At 35.5% G+C, this 18535-nt stretch overlaps 1 protein-coding gene across 4 annotated transcripts in view; it reads left to right on the top strand.

Moving 5' to 3' along the window:
* The window catches only part of LOC135217000 (spondin-1-like), a 958013-nt gene that overhangs the window by 925421 nt on the left and 14057 nt on the right, over positions 1 to 18535 (top strand). For 3 of the 4 annotated variants that reach the window (XM_064252561.1, XM_064252562.1, XM_064252564.1), the window contains 8 exons: positions 145 to 351; positions 1840 to 2038; positions 2726 to 2887; positions 7506 to 7673; positions 9476 to 9500; positions 10293 to 10413; positions 15444 to 15519; positions 16300 to 16547. In XM_064252561.1, the coding sequence (XP_064108631.1) occupies positions 145 to 351; positions 1840 to 2038; positions 2726 to 2887; positions 7506 to 7673; positions 9476 to 9500; positions 10293 to 10413; positions 15444 to 15519; positions 16300 to 16547 (1206 nt within the window). The remainder of the gene's footprint in view (positions 1 to 144; positions 352 to 1839; positions 2039 to 2725; positions 2888 to 7505; positions 7674 to 9475; positions 9501 to 10292; positions 10414 to 15443; positions 15520 to 16299; positions 16548 to 18535) is intronic. The other variant, XM_064252563.1, reaches the window with a different exon arrangement.

Below are 18535 nucleotides of genomic sequence, written 5' to 3'. Positions count from 1 at the left end.
TAAGTGTTTGTCATTGCTTTATATAATTCCAAACATTTTATTGACAAATGTTTGCCATTCTTTATATAATTCCAAATGTTTTTAGGAATTATTGTCAACTGCAGAGATCAGAGGTACAGTCATTGGAACGATCTTCCTTTACAGATAATTGACACCGTAGACCAACGTGTCTGTGTTACCACAGAATGGTCATCTTGGTCACATTGCTCGGCTACTTGTGGTGAAGGTCAGCGCATGCGCAATCGTCGTTATCTTAATCGCATGGGTAGAAAAAAATGCTTGAAGCCAACCACAGAAAAAGATACCTGTGTTGCTGACACACCAGTATGCGATGATGATCCAGGAGACGAAGTAAGATACGTATATATTCATAGTATTTCAGATATATATTCTTGAAAGTTTGATACTTAGTTCTTGCAGGTTTGATGCTGCACCAACTATGTTAGTTCTTCCTTTTGAAACAATACTTCTAGGTAAAGAAGTAATTTTCAATTACGCTTATTTACGGAGGGCCTAGTGATTAATACGTAGATATTTCGTGTACAGTTCAACATATCCTCCAAGCAAGAAAAAATTGCTTCCTTCTGCTTTGAGCTGGTGATTTAGTTTACGAAAGAACCAAAAAGAGTTAATATGTGGGATGACAAATTTTTGCTAGTTAAACATGGGATTGTATATTTGTCCTTGCCTTGCTGTATTGTTCATACATTAGATTTGGCATATGTTTTACGGGGACACTTGTCACACTGAAGTGTATGCAACCAAGCTGATGCTTGTTTATTTTTTTTTTTTCTTATTTCTTCAGTTATATATCATCTTTAATTCTTTTATACACATTTCATACAAGTAAATACTGTGGGGTAGACTTTTGTGTAGCAGTACATCTATAAGTAGATTTCCTATTTGTATAGTATCTTCAAGTAGTGTGAATTTATCATCACTCATATGATTAAACTTACGTAGTACTTTAAAAGTTTAATTTGTTTGGTTATATGGAAATTTAAAGTTCTTACTTCAATTCATTTTCACTTTGCTGCTGGTATTGCTCAGTTTGCTTTCATTCAGACATCTAATCACTTAGTTAAATGTCATCTACTGTCAGTGACCAAGCTTTGTCATATGTCTAGTACAAAACACCATAGATAATAGCACTTACTTGGAATTGGATTCAGAACAGTTTTTCACCATCTAATTCATTGTAGTAGTTATTAGCAACCAGAAATTTCCTATTAGCTGCCCTTGCTCCTCTTTATATTTGCATAACCAAAATCACTTAAAGTCCATATCATCATTCATCATAAACATTTTCATGTTAGCTTTTCTCTTTCTGGGATCAGATGTGAAATGAGTACTCACTACCCTCATGTATATACGTATCGTATGAACTGCTGACTGAATTTGTACAAGGTCAAGTTTGTCCCTCTGCCCATGATTTCCTGGGTCCTCTTAAAGTCTTCATCCTGATGCTGCTAAATCTACTGCTTTTCAACTCTCATCACATTTACAAAACACCTTAATCTTTGAGATCCTTCAATTTTCCAGCTGCTCGACACCAAATTTGTTTTTCAGTTCTTCATTAATAATACAGTCTTCCCATCCTACATTTTAGAATTTCAGTCTTAATATTTTGTTGTCACTCATTTTTAAAATCAAATCTATTTTCTTTGACAGTTGCCATGTTGCTGCTACTTGAGTACTACATTCCTTATGTGCTCATCATACTTGCACTGCTGTATGCAGATCCATACTAAAAATTTTATAAGTATAGCAAGTTCATACATACACTGTATACAGAGGCTTATTTAATTAATTGGACTTCACTATATTAATGTTTTTCAGATTAGTCCTGATTGTGCTGTGACCCAGTGGACAGACTGGTCCCCTTGCTCTGTGACCTGTGGTGAAGGAGCAATAACAAGGACTCGACATTTCCTGGTTCCTGCTGCAAGCCGTGATAACTGCTATGTAAAAAGAATGGATAAAAGGCCATGTTTTGGGGAACGCAGGAACTGTACTGTTGATCCAGAAGAACGTGAGGGTAGGTGCAATAGCGAGTAACTGTGCTCAGCAGTGGGCTGTTAGTTGATTTATGTCTTGGAGGAGTTGGAGGATAAGGTGAGGTTTGGCTGGTCATGTTTGTATGGAATTTTGAATGGTGTACATACTTCATTCACCTTCGAAATTCAGATTGCCTCTTTTGAGTGAGATACCTAATTTTTGTTCATGTACTTACATTGTATTAGATAAAAATTCCTGTGACTTCTCGGGCCATCAGTTTATTATAATGCATATAGGTTTTTATCATCATGGCCAAGGTTAATATTTTTTACAGTTTATCATCTGTAAACAACTTGAGTATTGATCTAAAAACTCTTTCAAGTCACCAGTATATCTGTACCATATCTTTTCATTGATAAGTTTCAGTATGAATGTTCATTGCTATACCCTTATCAGTCATGTTACACTCTCCTGCACCCACAATTACCATTAATCCTGACATCATTTTATGACCTCAAGGATGGTAAAAGTGTCCTGAAGCATATAATTCTTACTCACAAATTCTCACATATATCATTTACAGAGCTGACACCTAACACCCAGTGCCGCATACAATACCATATAGAGTAATGTAGCCTGATTTATCTTTTTATTCCATTTATTAGTCATGGGAAAATAAGATGAATACCTTTCCCTTTCCCCTCCCCCTCCCTTTTGATGATTGCAGTTCCGGATTGCAACGTCTTCAGGCGCCTTAACTTGAGCATCCATGACCAAATGCAGTTCGAAGTGTGGTGTAAACTTGGGCGAGATAAGACGGCTGACTATACCCACTCTGAAGGAAAGTTAGCTTCAAAGGATAGACAGAGAAATAGGAGGAGGAGGAATGGTTAGAGAGTATATAGGGAAAAATAAACACACAAAGAATGGGAAGGAGTGTGCTTTACTCTAAAGAATTTACCATCTTTCATCATTTGAGAACAAGTCTCTTGGAGGAAGCAATTTAGTTTAGTGTTATATGTTATTCTTTAGCAGAGTCGTTTTGTTTAGTAATTTTCTTTGTATGTTGATGTATTTTGTTATTTATTAAATTAGATTGCCTGAGAACATTTCTTTACAATTAGATTTTCATAAATTCGACTCCCAAAGCATCAGACGTGTTTATATCTTGAAAGGTTTACAGTAGCACAGATTTTTTTAAAATTTTCTATTTCTGTGTTTTCTTCTGGAAATAAGTAATGCAGACTTGAGAGGACTGTTGTTTTTTTAAGAAACCATAAAAATTTCTGTGATCGAATCCAAGCCACCTTAAAGACATTAATTTATGGAGGCCTTAGAAATTGAGAGCAGTGACTACAGTGTATTCTTATCCAGAGATGTTTGTCTCACTCATTCTCCCAAGGGTTGTACAAGGGAAATGTCCCAAGCCATGTCATTTCCAATTACTCCCACCTTTCCATCCTATATAATGTAAAGGAAGAAACCTTTAATTTTACTTTTGAGGTACCTTTTCCTAAACCTATCTTTAGCCTGCCAAATTTATTTAAGTCTTTAATATTTGTCTTAAAGCTTTATTTTCAAATTGGACGGATGGATTGTAAAATTTACACTGGGACCTATTTTGGTCATTCAGTATTTATTTTCAAATTGACAAAGTTTTTCCAGTATACCATAGTTCCATTGTCATACCAAGCTTCATGTTCAGTCTTATTAGACTTTTGTCTATAAATCAGACATAAACTTATTGCAGAAGGCTTACATCTGATGCCTTCTTCCAACCTTCCATCTGGCACCCTATATAGGCTAGAAACAAAATAGACTTAGTGAGTGACAGCAGGTAAACAAGGAGCTACCTTCTGGCACCCATATATAGGCTAGAAACAAAATAGACTTAGTGAGTGACAGCAGGTAAAACAAGGGAGCTTACCTTCTTGGAACATCTTACATATCTTAAATATTTTTTTGCCTATTACACCTTAGTACATTATACCTCTCCTGTCTATTGCCCCAGATCAGGTTTTTTTTTATTTTAATGCCATATTAAATAATGACTAAAACTTCATTATGTAGGTATGGAAATATTTAGTCGTACGATGAACGTACTGTCACAAGTATTTATTTTACTATTGTTTGTTTATTTTAAGTGGTAACTGTGAAAGCATTTCCATTGTATTCTTCTCTTTGGATACAAAATTTTCAAATATAGTAATTGATATGCCGTAGATTCAAGATGACACCTAAAACTTTGTAGCCAGTGATACCACCAAAGCAATAATTTGAACATATATAGTAACTGGAACTATTCTTCATACCATCTACAATTTTGTTTCAGTAAATACTGACAAAGCAACCCAGTCCCATTCTTTGTTGACATTTGGCAAATGTAGTCAGATACTCCCATTTTAATTTTTGTTTTAGCAGAATGTTTAGCTATTATTTTGCTAAACTATTGCATCACTTTTTGTGGGTAGCAGATTTTATTCCCCTTCTGTAAAAGGTGACTATTATTTAAATTTTTTTCCAATATAGTTCTCTAGGGTGCATTTTAACATGGCTGTGGTGATTACCCATGTGGGTGCTCAGTTTATTAAGGCTATGCCTTGCATGGCAGTTTATATTTTGCTTAGTCTGCCAAAAAAAAGTATCCCATACATATGAGGGATTCAAATGATAAATGAATGGTGGCCTAAGAAAAGGTTTCTAATTCAAAGACACATTTGCTAGTGCTGATGGTAAAGGGTTAAAACTCCCCTAGCCATAGTCCAGACTGGCAGGTGGAGACTAGCGAGTACCAAAAATATGGTTAAATATATGATTACCCGGGATTGTGCTGTAGGAGAAGATCACAATACATAGTAATCTGATGTAAGAAAGCAGACTACAAATCATAAAATGTGACTGTAGGGCATACTAGTTATGCTGTGTAAAATCAATAAACTATTGTTGTAATGAAAAGCAAATATTAAGCAGTGGCTATTAAACCAAGTTGTCTCATGAAGAAAGAATTTACACACAAGTGTGTGAGAGCAACTCAAGGTATGTAAAATTCTACAATTGGTAAGGGAATAAGACTAAAACCAAAATTTTATGGTTTGGTAATGTAATGCTCAAGGTACAGATCCGTCTTTTTTTTCTACTGGAGCTGGGGTATCCTCTGTAGATACCCTAGGCTAATGCTCTGATTTTGTTGAGATCTTGGTATGTATTATCTGTTAAGAGAATCAGTCTTCATATATGTATGTACATATATGGACATATTTTTTGTAGCCCTTTGAAGGTCAGCTGACCAAAAAAATATTAATCTATTTCAGTTTTGTGCAGTTTCTGCCATTTAGCTCCAAAGTTTGTGACTGCTCTCCAGAATTATGTTTAAGATTCACACTTTTTTATGTGCGATAATATAAGCACTTATTTTCCATGAATTTTGCCTGGCAGGTGATATGAAAAATCGAATTTGCTTTCCCTGTTATTTGCATACCCCCTGACGATTCAAGGAGCACTGCGCAACATTTCACCCCAAAAAATAATTTGTTATTCACTGTGTCAAGGATTTTAAAAAGTATCTTAAGTTGAACAGTGGCACTTTATAGGAGGTACTTGGGGCTAATGTTTAACCTTCAGGTACTTGGGCCAATGTTAACCGTCATTAACAGTGCATACTGCCAAGTTACATTGGACTAAATTGTAAGTTAACATATAATTGATAGTAGATTTCAAAAATATATAAAAAAATTTACGAAAATACTGTTAGGAAAATTTAATACCTACATTTTCAGTAGTGTAAGCTATTAGGTATCCCAAGAATAGGGTACTCAGAAAATGCAAAGTATGTATACTGATATTCACGTAGGCAAGCGTAGTTAAGCACAATAAATAATGCATATGTGTGTCATCAGAAATTGAAAGATAGAGTAGAAATTAATTAAACACTGCACAATGACAAATTCAGATGATCAGCTGGAATTTTAGGAAAACCTGAAGTTAGTCAGTAAACTGTGTTCCTTTTAAAATACTACGTGTTTATTTTTGTTGGATTACTCAATTCCATGAACATAGTTTGATGATTTTTAAGAATTCTTTTGATATAATTTCTTGAGAGATTTCATTTTGATGGCATCTATATTCCGTTGCCCATTTTCTTTATGGAAGTTCTGGATAAAGTTTGGTGGAGTACGGTGTCTAAAGAAGGACTTTAGTTTGTTTCTTAGGAGTCTCTGGTTCAGTCAGACTGAAGATAGAAACTTGTATGTACAGTATACTGGGGTTGATTAGTAGAACAGTTGAGCTCATTTGTAGGTATACGTACTGTAAATTATATATGGTCTGCCCCAAAGCTTCAGTTTACATTAGCTTATGAGCATTGAATATATACATATTTCAAAAATAACATTCCTCTTAAGATGTTCTGCATCCCTTTAGAGATAAAAAAAACAAGTGATGTATAAATGTGCATGAGAATTTCTTATTTTTATATGATGTGAATTTTACTTGGTAGACTTTGAAAAGCAGAGATTCACATAAGAGATTTGGCATTAGTATTGTAAAGCAAATTTTTCCATTTAATATTTCAAATTCTAATTGTATGTGAGGGCTCCTTCCCTTTCTTATTTCCTGTCTGAACACTGTGTAGCAGTGTGAGAAGTGAGGAAGAAACTCCTTAGTCCTTGTAAGATGCAAGGGAATTTTCTTAAAATTATTGTAACATTGCATGTGTATGAAGATGCTCAAAGGGCCATATCACCAGAATTGTGCATTTTTCTGTTTTAAGAATATTCCCTCCAAAATAAGTACAAAACTATATATGTACTACTGTATCTTTTTAGTCTTGTAAAATCATTTCTCTATATTTTGATGTTTGATAATGTCACATAGCTTTTTCATTTCGAGGTGGGTAAAGACACCTTACTAAGGAGTAGTAGTACTATTAAAGCTTTAATATAAATTAGAATACCTTTAAGAGAAAACGTTTTCTTGATATTAGGAGTTTTCCGTTTGACTTAGATAATTCGCTGGTTAGAGAGGACTTTTATGATCATTACTTAACTCTAGTTCATCAACTGGATTTGCATCCATGGCATTTTACTAACTTTGAACGTGTTATCTTGTAATGACTCTTCTAACAGCATACTAATGGTGTTACATGTGTTCCTAAGAGCACTGGAAGTACTAACCACTAATATATTGGTCAGTCAATTTTTCATAGTATTACTAATGTTGTATACAATGTTTTCCATTTTTTTGTATGTTTTTATGTATTGCATGGTTGTTTGTACTAGCTGCAGTGTTTATTTTGAAATTATATGAATGTTCTGCTTAACATTGTTAGTGCATTTTCTAGGTTATCCATTATATCCCATTGATATATAATGGGATTATCAGAAAATCTTGTCAGAATATCATTTGCTAAGTAAAATACTGCAATTTATTGAAAATTATAGTTTTTATTAAAAAATTATGCATGAAATAAAGTTTTTTGACTACTTTACTTATGATGTCTGATCCTACAGAGGTGTGCATGCAAGAAAGAGAAGGTGGCCCTTGCCGAGGAAGCTTCATACGTTGGTACTTCAATCCTGCAACACAAACCTGCAAGGATTTTAACTTTGGAGGTTGTAGGGGTAACCGCAACAACTTTGAAAGCTATGAAGAGTGTATGCAAATGTGTGGCATGAATGGTAAGTTAATCATTAATTAACTAGTGCTATCTATTACTATTCTTTTTCTATGCCGACAAATTATGAACCTTATGGTAAGAAGACTGATAATAAGGACAGCAGTTGTTCATTTCATAATGCAATAAATAAAATTCTGTACTGTAACTCCAAGTTACTTGGCTCACCATATTTAACAGATGATCAGTTTAACAATGTGGAAAGTACAGAGAAATACAAGACAGTAGTACTTACAAATACTGTATTCCATAATCGTCTCTTTAGCTGTAGTGTCAAGGGGGACAAGAAAAAATCAGTGGCCCCTTATCCATTTCATACTTAAAAGAAACTCAACACAAATACATTTAACCCCTCTACCTTGTACACATATGTGTGCTGTATACATTTCCTGCCTATTTACTGTATTGTACAGTAATTTATAGGTTTCATCCTCTCGGTCATCCAAGACCAACATTCATGATTCTGTCCACACACTGTAAATGACCATACGCACTACCTAAAAGTACAAATAAATCTGTTTTCATAAGCTAACCTCTTTAATTGTCTCAGCACATCAACATATTTCTGTTTCAACCTGCCTTATTCTAAAGAATATTCGACACATTTCATCAGTTTCTTGCACTGTTTTGTTTTCATTCACAGTTAACACTGGATTTTCTACTCTAAAGATTTAGGTTAACATATATTTTAGTGTTCATTTCCACAGGCTTTGCTTCTGCTCTGTAACTCCAGCTGATCTTCCACTGTTGTTTGTCATTACTGTATCTAATCTTCTTCCACCACTTTCTCATTCTATGGTATTATTGTATATAATACTGAAGTTAATACCATATACAGTTCTTAAATGAATCAACCACTATCATTTTTCCTCCATCCATACTTGAACTTCTGCCACCGCTACCCAACTTCCATTCACCTTATTTTCAACTGTAGTACTCTTTTTCATACAAACTTGTGCCTCTCTTTTTGTGCAGAATAGTGGCTTTTACGCACACATTCAAACTTTTGCTTATGTAGGCAGCTTGTGGGTTCCACCTTCAGTAGAAACTTCTTGCATTTTTCTTCTAGAGCTTAGGTTTTTCTTAAGCACACTGAAACACCACAGAAACAACACGCTTTTGATCAAAGCTTATTTCAGCTTCTACTGTCCATCCTTCCATCTACTGATGTGTACACAAGCCTCACAATCATCCTGAAAACTTCTAACTACCTACATACATATATAGAACATTACCTCTCATACTATTCATCCTCCCGTGCTCCATATTTCATTTAGAAGAAAAGTATAGAATTTAGACCAAAGGCCAAGCACTGGAACCTGTGAGGTCATTCAGTGCTGGATATTTCATTTATCATTCCTACCCTAACCCATCTCTTAATTCCTATTGCTGCATACAAACTTTTCCAGTTTATTTTAGTAAGATTCTTTGTCATTAGGAGCTTGCGGTATTTTAAAACTTTATGATATTATTGTATGTAGATATTTTCGTGAGCATAAATCACTCATCATGCTGGTTCAAAAAAAGTTATAGAGTACAAATTTTTGGATTTACCTTTAAATCTTTACAATTTGATTAGACTTTTTAAGCTAATACCACCAGTACACCAACAGAATTCGGGATTAAGGAAAAGAAAATATTTACTACCTCTTTCTGTCTTGGATGAGTAATTTTCCAAAGTTTTTCTTTGCACACCCATTTTACATTTTCATATCCAAGTACTTTTAATGTAAAAACTGGTATTGTTCTTACCTGGAGCATTTGTATAAATACATAAAACTGATTCTATTTCTTTTACCATTGCAGCACAGCCAGGAGCTATTTATGCTGAGTAAGTATACAAGAAATGGAGTTGCCAAATGACATTTCACTTTTATATCAAAATAATTATAAAGTTCAGGTATCTAGATATTTTCAGGCTATTAGTTCAAGTGTATTCTTTTGATGTACAATTCTGTTAGTTTACAACAGATGTTTTTGCTGCTAGGGTAGTATGGCCTAGACTTGAATTAGGTACTTATGAGTGATTAGCTATGGTTTAGAATGCCTTCTCAATTCTTTACTGTTTTTCCTTTTTTGTAGTACGTAAGGTGACAACTACCTCCTTATCTTTCCTTCATTCTCATACAGTCATCTGAGTTTAAGACAACTGTGTTATGACGTAGTTACTTTTTCAATGCTTGTTGTGTTACAGCTGTATTGTTTTTTACTTAGATGTAACTTAGTGGTATAGAATTTCTTGGTTGGGCATAAGGAATGGAATATAAAATTTGGCCCAAAGGCCAGCACTGGACTTATGAGGTTATTCAGTGCTGAAAGGGAAATTGAGAGTAAAATTGTTTTCAAGGTGTAACAGGAGGAAACCTCGTAGTTGCACCATGAAACAAAATTGTTAGGAGAGGTTGGAAAGTAAGATGATGAACGAGAATATGAACAGAGGTATACTAAAAGAAATGACAGATTACAGCTAGGAGCCAAAGGGATGCTGCAAAGAACCTTATGTAATGCTTACAGTGCGCCATATGAGGTACATGGACTGTGGGATAAATGGATAGATGGTATTAGAAATTTTAAAATGTCTGTATATAATGCTTCTATTTTAATCCATGATCTTTGTTTGTAGCCCTGGTCCCATGGCCATTTCTGGAGATAAAGTGGACTGCATGGTGACAGAATGGTCAGAATGGTCTCCATGTTCTGCAACTTGTGGCAGAGGTAGAAAAGAGAAGATAAGAATGATAAAGGTGAGTTGTGGATAGCTATTAGAGCTGTGCTAATCTGAAAGGTACAAACATAACACTTAGTTCTTGGCTTTAACTTACTTTACAACCATGTCACCTTGTTGCCAGAAGTGACCACAATTCAAGAACTTAATACAATCCTTTATGAATAAAACTTCTAAAAACAGATTTGTCATTTTATTGATGAACAGGTACAGTGTTGGTATGGCATGAAAGTAGCATCACAAAAATTGAAACACAATTGAAATGTTACACTAAATTAGTATAGTATATTTATGACATTATACATCATCAGTATACCTAAGTAGTAAGCAACTCTTGAGTTTTACAATAAGAATTATCAATAATATATTCAATTTATGTTTTCAATAATTCCATATCTAATTATCAATTAATATGTTGAAAACATCAGGGTGTAAATAACTTAGTGAAATCATATGTAGGCAGTCATATTATAACTAGTGAGGCTTTGACTTCTTTCATTCAGTTCAAAAACTTGGATTTCTAATTAGTTATAAACATATTTTCCTCTTTTCCTATGTACAGTATTTTGTCAGAAGTAGCTCACCCTTAAAGCTGGGAAAGCAAAAGTGGGTTTGTTCCTATATGAAAAGCTATGGTTTGTGTCCCTAGGAAAAATGCAAATTAACTTTTAAAATTACAGATTAACTGTTCAACTTTGTCATTTGTTCTCACAAGGAAACATACCTTTGCTTTTCACATGTGGAAACTCACCCTTTTGGAGGGAGGATAAAATTCAACAGGTGGGGGTGCCCTGTGGATTACTCAGGGCCACCCCTACCTATCCCATCAACATTTTCCCACACCACTTGTGACCGTCACCCTCTGCTCTCAGACAACCCAGTGAACCAGAGACCAAACTCCTCTGACAATTGGGGTGGAACCCCACCTTAGTGGACCCACAGAACTTGGATTACAAAGTTTACAAGTTTATTTCCCTTCAAGTTACAGAGGTACTAAAGTAAATACATTTTTAAATTCTTACATCATGAACTTTCAGTGTCTGGGATGACCTCCTCTCCTGGTAACACTGTATGCTCTCATCCTCCCATATCCAGGAGATGGTGTTCTTTGACATCTCTTTCCTTTTTCTTTCCTTCAATCATGAACAGCTTTTGCTTGCTGGTTGTTGGGTCTCCATTCTTTATAGACAACACTTTACTGCCCTGAGAGGACATAGGCAGCACATCTCTTCTCTTTCATCCATAAGGAGTCCCATAGGAAAAGTATGGTGAGCGCTTCAAAGCATAGGTCTGGAACAGTGGGGTTCTATCTTTTGATGAATTTCAGCACACACAAATAAGATATATTATTCCAATCCCAACCTGCTAAGTGGGAGTCCATATAAGATAGTGTAGCTCCCCTACCCTCTTGGCCAAAGCTAAGGTCAACAGGAAAACTGTCTAACTGTAAACTTTGTTGCTTCCTTCAGGAGCTCTTATGTGGGCCCCTTAAACTCTTCAGCTCTTAACATCCCACTCGTGGCTCTGATCTCCCTTAGAGGGCATGGCTATTTGAAGCCCTTTATGAGCATTGTGGCAGAATCAAAGCTAAGAAAAAAAAGCAAGCAAACTTCCCACAGTTGTGTTAATCATACAAGCTGACAAAATTTCCCGCCCTATCACTTTCCACTTTACGTTACTTTTAACCGCAGGACAATTGGTTCAACGAAATACTGAACACACAAAACACAAACACGTACTCACCTCTAGCTCCAGATACTCAGGGCTTGGCTGTGCTGTCCGCTGGTTATAGGCAATAGGCTAGCCGACACACAAGCACCGCCGATAACCGAACACAAACCAACCAACTGAGATCCACAACCCCACAACAACTCAACAACCAGACAAATCACTGCAGACGAACACCAACACCCCAAAAGAACATGACAACCACACAACTTACCCAGCACAACAACCCACCAGCACTAACACTGCCCCAACCACAACTCACAGACATTGAAACGCACTATCAACCTCACCACAACCAGACAGACAATCGCACAACAACTTTACAACCCCAAAATCTATCAAATAACACATCAATGGACAAACTCTGCCAAAACCAACTTTATGCCTTCCACGAACGCCTTACTTCTTACGACTCTGGTAACAGACTCCCGCCACCGATCTACACAACAGAGCGCCACAACAGACACACGCTTCCAGCCGTCATTTAACCACTCCCATTTATTCTTCCACCAATATCTCTCTCTCTCTCTCTCTCTCTCTCTCTCTCTATATATATATATATATATAGATATATATATAATACATATATATATATATATATATATATATAGTATATATATCTATATAAATATCTATATATATTATATATATTTATATATATATAATATATATACTATATATATATATACTATATATATATATAAGATATATATATCTATTATATATATATAGAGATTATATAAGATATATATAGAGATATATATAGATATATATAGAATATATATATATATATATATATATATATATATAGATATATATATATATATATTATATATATATCTATATATCATATCTATATTTATTAGCTATTAGAGTAATATATAGTTATAGATATATTATATATAATATAATATATATAGATATATAAGATAATTATATATATACTATATATATAGATGATATATATATGTATATTATATAGATAATATATATTATAGAGTATATCATATAGATCTATATGATATATAGATAGATATATATAATATAGATATTATATATCTAATATAGATATTTATATAATCATATATAGATATATTATACATATATATATATATATATATATCTATATAATATAATATATAGATATTTTATATAATCTATATAGATATATTCTATAATAATTATATATTATATCTAGATAGAGCTATATAGATATATATATCTATATATATATAATATATGTATTAGAGATTATATATTCTATATATATATCTATATATATATATATATATATATATATAGATATATCATATATAATCTATATTATATATATATACTAGATATATATATATATATATATAGGCAATATATATATATATAATATTCTATATATGTATATCTTTATATATAGATATATATATATATATATATATATATATATATATATAGATATATATATAGATATATATATATATATATATATATATATATATATATCCTTGGAAACGTTGTCAAATATAAACTACTATCATTACTCTTCCATAGCATCAATAGCTTTAAGGATACAGACATGTCAATTCCTATGGGTCTAAACACTTCAGAGAGAGCTAGCCTATACCCCTTTACTGCTGACACTAAGAGTCCTTTCTAAAGCCTTAGGTAAACCAGGAAGTCGGTTAATTGCTGAAGAGAGGCTTTGAGTGGAGAGTTAGACCCCTTTGATGATGCCAGTTGCAGAAGACAGCCCACTTCCCCTGGTATACAATTGTCAAACGGTGACATCATGCATGTACAGACGTGCCCATCATGGGGACTATAGATCTGTTTGAATATTTGCTTTGGCACTGGCTGCAACCTAACCAAAACGAGGCAAAACCTAACCTACCTAGAAGATCGTGTCCCGACCTAAACCAACCTAACCATACTTAGGGCACCATGCCCTTACTTGGCCGGGGGCCTGGACCCCCAAAGTTGAAACAGTAACCAGAAAATTCATGCACGTCCTGATGTTCGGTTGGCTGGGACTAAAGATCTGTTCGAACATGTGCTTTGGCACTGGCTACAACCTAACTAAACAATCCCAAAGTGCCGCCATTCATAATGCAGGGACAGTAGACTCATCTAACAATTAATGTACAACTTACCATATTCGAACTCACATCTTCCGTTTGTGCATGTGAATTATCCTTGCAAGTACGTGTCGATGAGGTCTGGGCGACACCTCTGTCTATTCCTGTACCAGCTCATTGGCTCAAGGACAATAAAGCACTGATTAAAAGATCAAAGGCTGCAGATGTGTTGTGACAGTCGCTCAGGCTTCGTCTAAGGATTCTTTGCTCAACAAGACTGGGGCTGAGAGTCGAAGCCATGAGGCTTCATTGACCTATGGACATGCTTCTCATTCTCCTTGAAGAGACCTTAGCCTTAGGAGTCCATCTCCTTCAGGTAGCTCTCTTCAGTGACGTTCCTCATTGCAGGATCATGCTTGGTTGGCGTCTCAAGGTTGTGTAATTGTATTGTCACACGTTCATGTACGTGCTTCCTCCTGTGACCGTGTGTGTGTTACACCACATACATGTACGTGATCCTTTACGTGATCAAGTACAGGGTACTTCTCACGAGCCAGTATGTTGTTTGAGATGAGTTTTGAGAACCTTCAGTCTCAGTATTTTCCAGTTTTAGACCTTACACACCAACCAATATTGTCCAGAAAGTTGGGCTTCATGGGGAAGCTTCATCAGCAATTTTACAGAAGGAGGAGGATACTGCCAAACAGTCTTCTTCATGTCATCGGTTGCCTGTGCCGGAGCAGGAGGAGAGAGATAACCAAGAGTTTATGTCCTCACCCGCAGAGGTTGTGATCTCATCCATGAGCTCAACAATCTTGAGGATAGGGCGCAAGCTCAATCTTCTATCACCCCAGTAGGTATAGAGGCCTTGCTGGGTGCTAAACAGGACTCTAGAACTTCTTTTGAGCTCCCCTTGTCGGGTTACGCTCAGTCCATCCTACATGTAAATAATTTTTAAAAATTCAAACAATTCTACACAAGATTACTTCGTTGAATACAGCCATCCTTTAACAGAATAATAATACTAAAGCCAGAAAGTGTGCACGAAGCCCATTTAATGGTCCTAGCCAAGATCCATTATATTAAAAAAAATTTACTTAACATACTTCGTCCTCAGTTTGGATTTACATATATGTATTCATTTTCTCTTTGACTGCTTTAGCATTCTTTTATGGCACATGTAGATTAAATGTAATATTTCTTTATGCTTTGCATATTTGTTGTTTACTAAATTTAGCCTTGTATTTTCCAGGTTCATCCACAGAATAATGGAAAAAAATGTCCAAGGAAGTTAAAGAAGACTAGGAAATGTAATGAACCTAAATGCAGTAAGTTCTAATGTTCTGTACCAGCTATTATCAGTATTAGATGATACTAAAGGTTTTTTTGCAGTGATCCTACTGTCCTAAAAGGATCACTGAAAACAACCTATAACCAATTACGTACATATTTTCTTCCATTCCCTTTGTACACATCATTTTAGTCCAACCTGCTCAGTTTTGCCTTCCTCCAGTTTTCAGTTTCCATTTAAGAGGAAATCTTTAAGGCAATACATGAGGCTTACAATGTGACTGCGATCTTGCTGACTAAAGTTATGGTGGAAATAAATGAGAGATCTTACTTTTTTTTACCATTTCTTAAGAACTAGCAATATACAGACAAACTAGTCTCATGCAAAAGAGCAAAATATTTTATGAAATAACCAACAAAAATTCTACCCCTTTGCTAGTGATATTGGATCTGGCACCTTACAGGTTGCCTCAACCTCACATGCAACTCTTTAAAGGCAAACTGTCCATACTTTTAAGTCACCATTTCTGATAATCTTATGTTGCTACTTTAAATAAAGAGAATCAGTATTAACACTCACACAATCAGGACAGGATGATGTTTTGGTGAAAAATCTGAGTACAATACATAAAATTCTAATTTTAAAATTATTTACATTTAATTTTGCAGACTGCAAAACAAAATCTGTAATGTGCTTTTCTTGCTAAAATATGTTTACTCAAAATATCAACTTTTTCACTCTAAAAAGAATAACTTCTTTCACTCTGATACTTTTCTTAGTTTGACATCTTCATATCATAATCACTTACTACTTTCAGATGATGGCTATAATGGCCTCAAGAGCATGAGTTTACGGCGTGACGAGCATTTAGTGCCTTTTGAACCTGACACCCATCACAAGCCTAAGGAGCATCACTCACACTCGCATTACGAAAATTATGAAGAGTATATTGCTCCTGCCCTTTTTAATCCACCACCCTTAGAAGATCCACATGGTCCTGAAACCTATGGAGGCCATATTTATTTACATGGGTCTCCTGAAGACCATTTTGATGATGGCACAAAGGTCAGTACATAGGATAGTTTTACTTTTTAGATATTGTACTTAATTCTACACAGGCTATGTATATTTGTGTAGTTATTTAGAGATACAGTCGACCCCTGCTATTCGCGGACTCCGGATTCATGGACTCGCGTATCTGCAGATTTCTCTATGGACCTTATATACCCACTATTCGTGGTAAATTTACGCATTCGCGGTATTTTTCTATGATAAATATCTACAAAGTACTGAATACTGATTTTCATGTCAATTATTAAATGCACTTTTTGTGATAAAACTATTTAAAACCCCAGGTACAAGAAGCATTTTTAGTGGGTTTTCATTGAATTTGAACTGAAAAAATAGGCAGTTTTAAGCATTTTTGTAGGGGTCCTAAGTATTTGCAGTTTCAAGTTATTCGTAGTTGGGTCTGGTATGCATCCCCCATGAATAAAGGGGGTCCACTGCTTATGAGAAAGTCATTTTCATCCATCAGACTTTTTAAAAAGTAATTCACACAGAAAAATAGTCAAAAATAACCTGGAGCAACCAGATGACTACTGAGAATGCTGATGCAACCATAAGGTGTTTTTCTTAGGATAAAGTTAGAATACATGTACAACATTAGTGTTATTTTTTATATCAACATAACTTTAAGTAAACTTATAATTTTGTCTTCTGATGTCTTATCCAGACAAAAAATAAATTGCTCTTATTGCTGACACTTAATGACTGACAAATTTAACTAAAGCAATTACTTCAGTTCATTTATGACCATTTAATTGTAAACAAAAAATAGCTGTCCATGAAAATGATTTTGGTAATTTTATCATGGTAAATCATCTCTGGGTATTTGCAGTGCATTGAAATTACAATGCAAAGTAATAATGCCTTGGGCATTTTCAATGCATGAAAGTCAGATTGTGATATATTCACATCATTACACTTTGCTTTTTGAACATGGTATATATACATGCATGTCTGAAAAATAATAGAAAAATAATAAAAGGTATAGTTTTGTGAGGACTGAGTAAGACGAGGAGAGTGAGCGAACTAACTTTATTCCACGAGGAGGCTGTACATTAGGTGGCGTGTGGATGGAAACACACGCATGAACAAACAGTCAAAAAGGGGCAGGACCCCTGCTGTGAATGTGTTTCTTCACAGACGAAAATACATGAACAATATTACATAGAGAGAACAGATTCTAGACATATATATATACATCAAAAGAATGGGCATAAAATGCTCTACATTTTAGTTCCTGGAAGAAAAGAGAGAACATAAGGATATTCAGTTTTTACTATGGAAGGGCGAACATTCCCCAGAATGTCGACCTTAAAAATACTCCCCCCAAGACAATGATTACGTAGAATTGTTAAATGAATAACGGAATCTTGCAGGGAGCTGAAGGAGTCCTCAGGTTTGCAATTCCCTCGGTTGAGGGGTGTCTGGAGGGCCAAAAGCAGGATGCCGCCCCTGGTAGTGAGCCTGGAGGTTTGACTGCTTCCCTCGGGCGGCCTCGATAACGTTTAGGGGCATTGTCAGGAAGCAGAGGCATCTGGGTTTTGCGAGGGCGTTCAGTGGGGTCATCTTCGTCGGGGATGATGGCAAGCTTGAGGCGATCTATCAAGACCCAGTCCTCGCGGCAGCTGATTGACAAAAGGAATGCTTTCTCCTTCCACCAGACAACTCCGTGCGAGCCCCAGTAGGGACTCGTCAAGGGCGGGCAGGTGGGCAGCGTCGTTCCTCACGAAGATGAACCTGCAGGAGTCCAGGGCATGCGGGCAGAACTGCTTCCTCCTGTCGACGTATGTCTCTCAGCAGGGAACTAACTTCTGGGCAACTGCATGCAACCTAGCCAGGGGAATATCAGGATCATCGCTGTCGGTGGGGAAGAATTTGCCTGGCACGGTCAGGGTCTCCCTGTACACTTTCTCTGCTGGGGAAGGGTCGCCATTTGCTCTTGGGGTGGTGCGCAGACCGAGGAAGACCCAGGGAAGCTGTGCCTT

The sequence above is a fragment of the Macrobrachium nipponense genome, chromosome 7 (genome assembly GCF_015104395.2).
Source record: "Macrobrachium nipponense isolate FS-2020 chromosome 7, ASM1510439v2, whole genome shotgun sequence".
NCBI classification, from domain to species: Eukaryota; Metazoa; Arthropoda; class Malacostraca; order Decapoda; family Palaemonidae; genus Macrobrachium; species Macrobrachium nipponense.
This window is presented reverse-complemented; position numbering and strand designations above follow the sequence as displayed.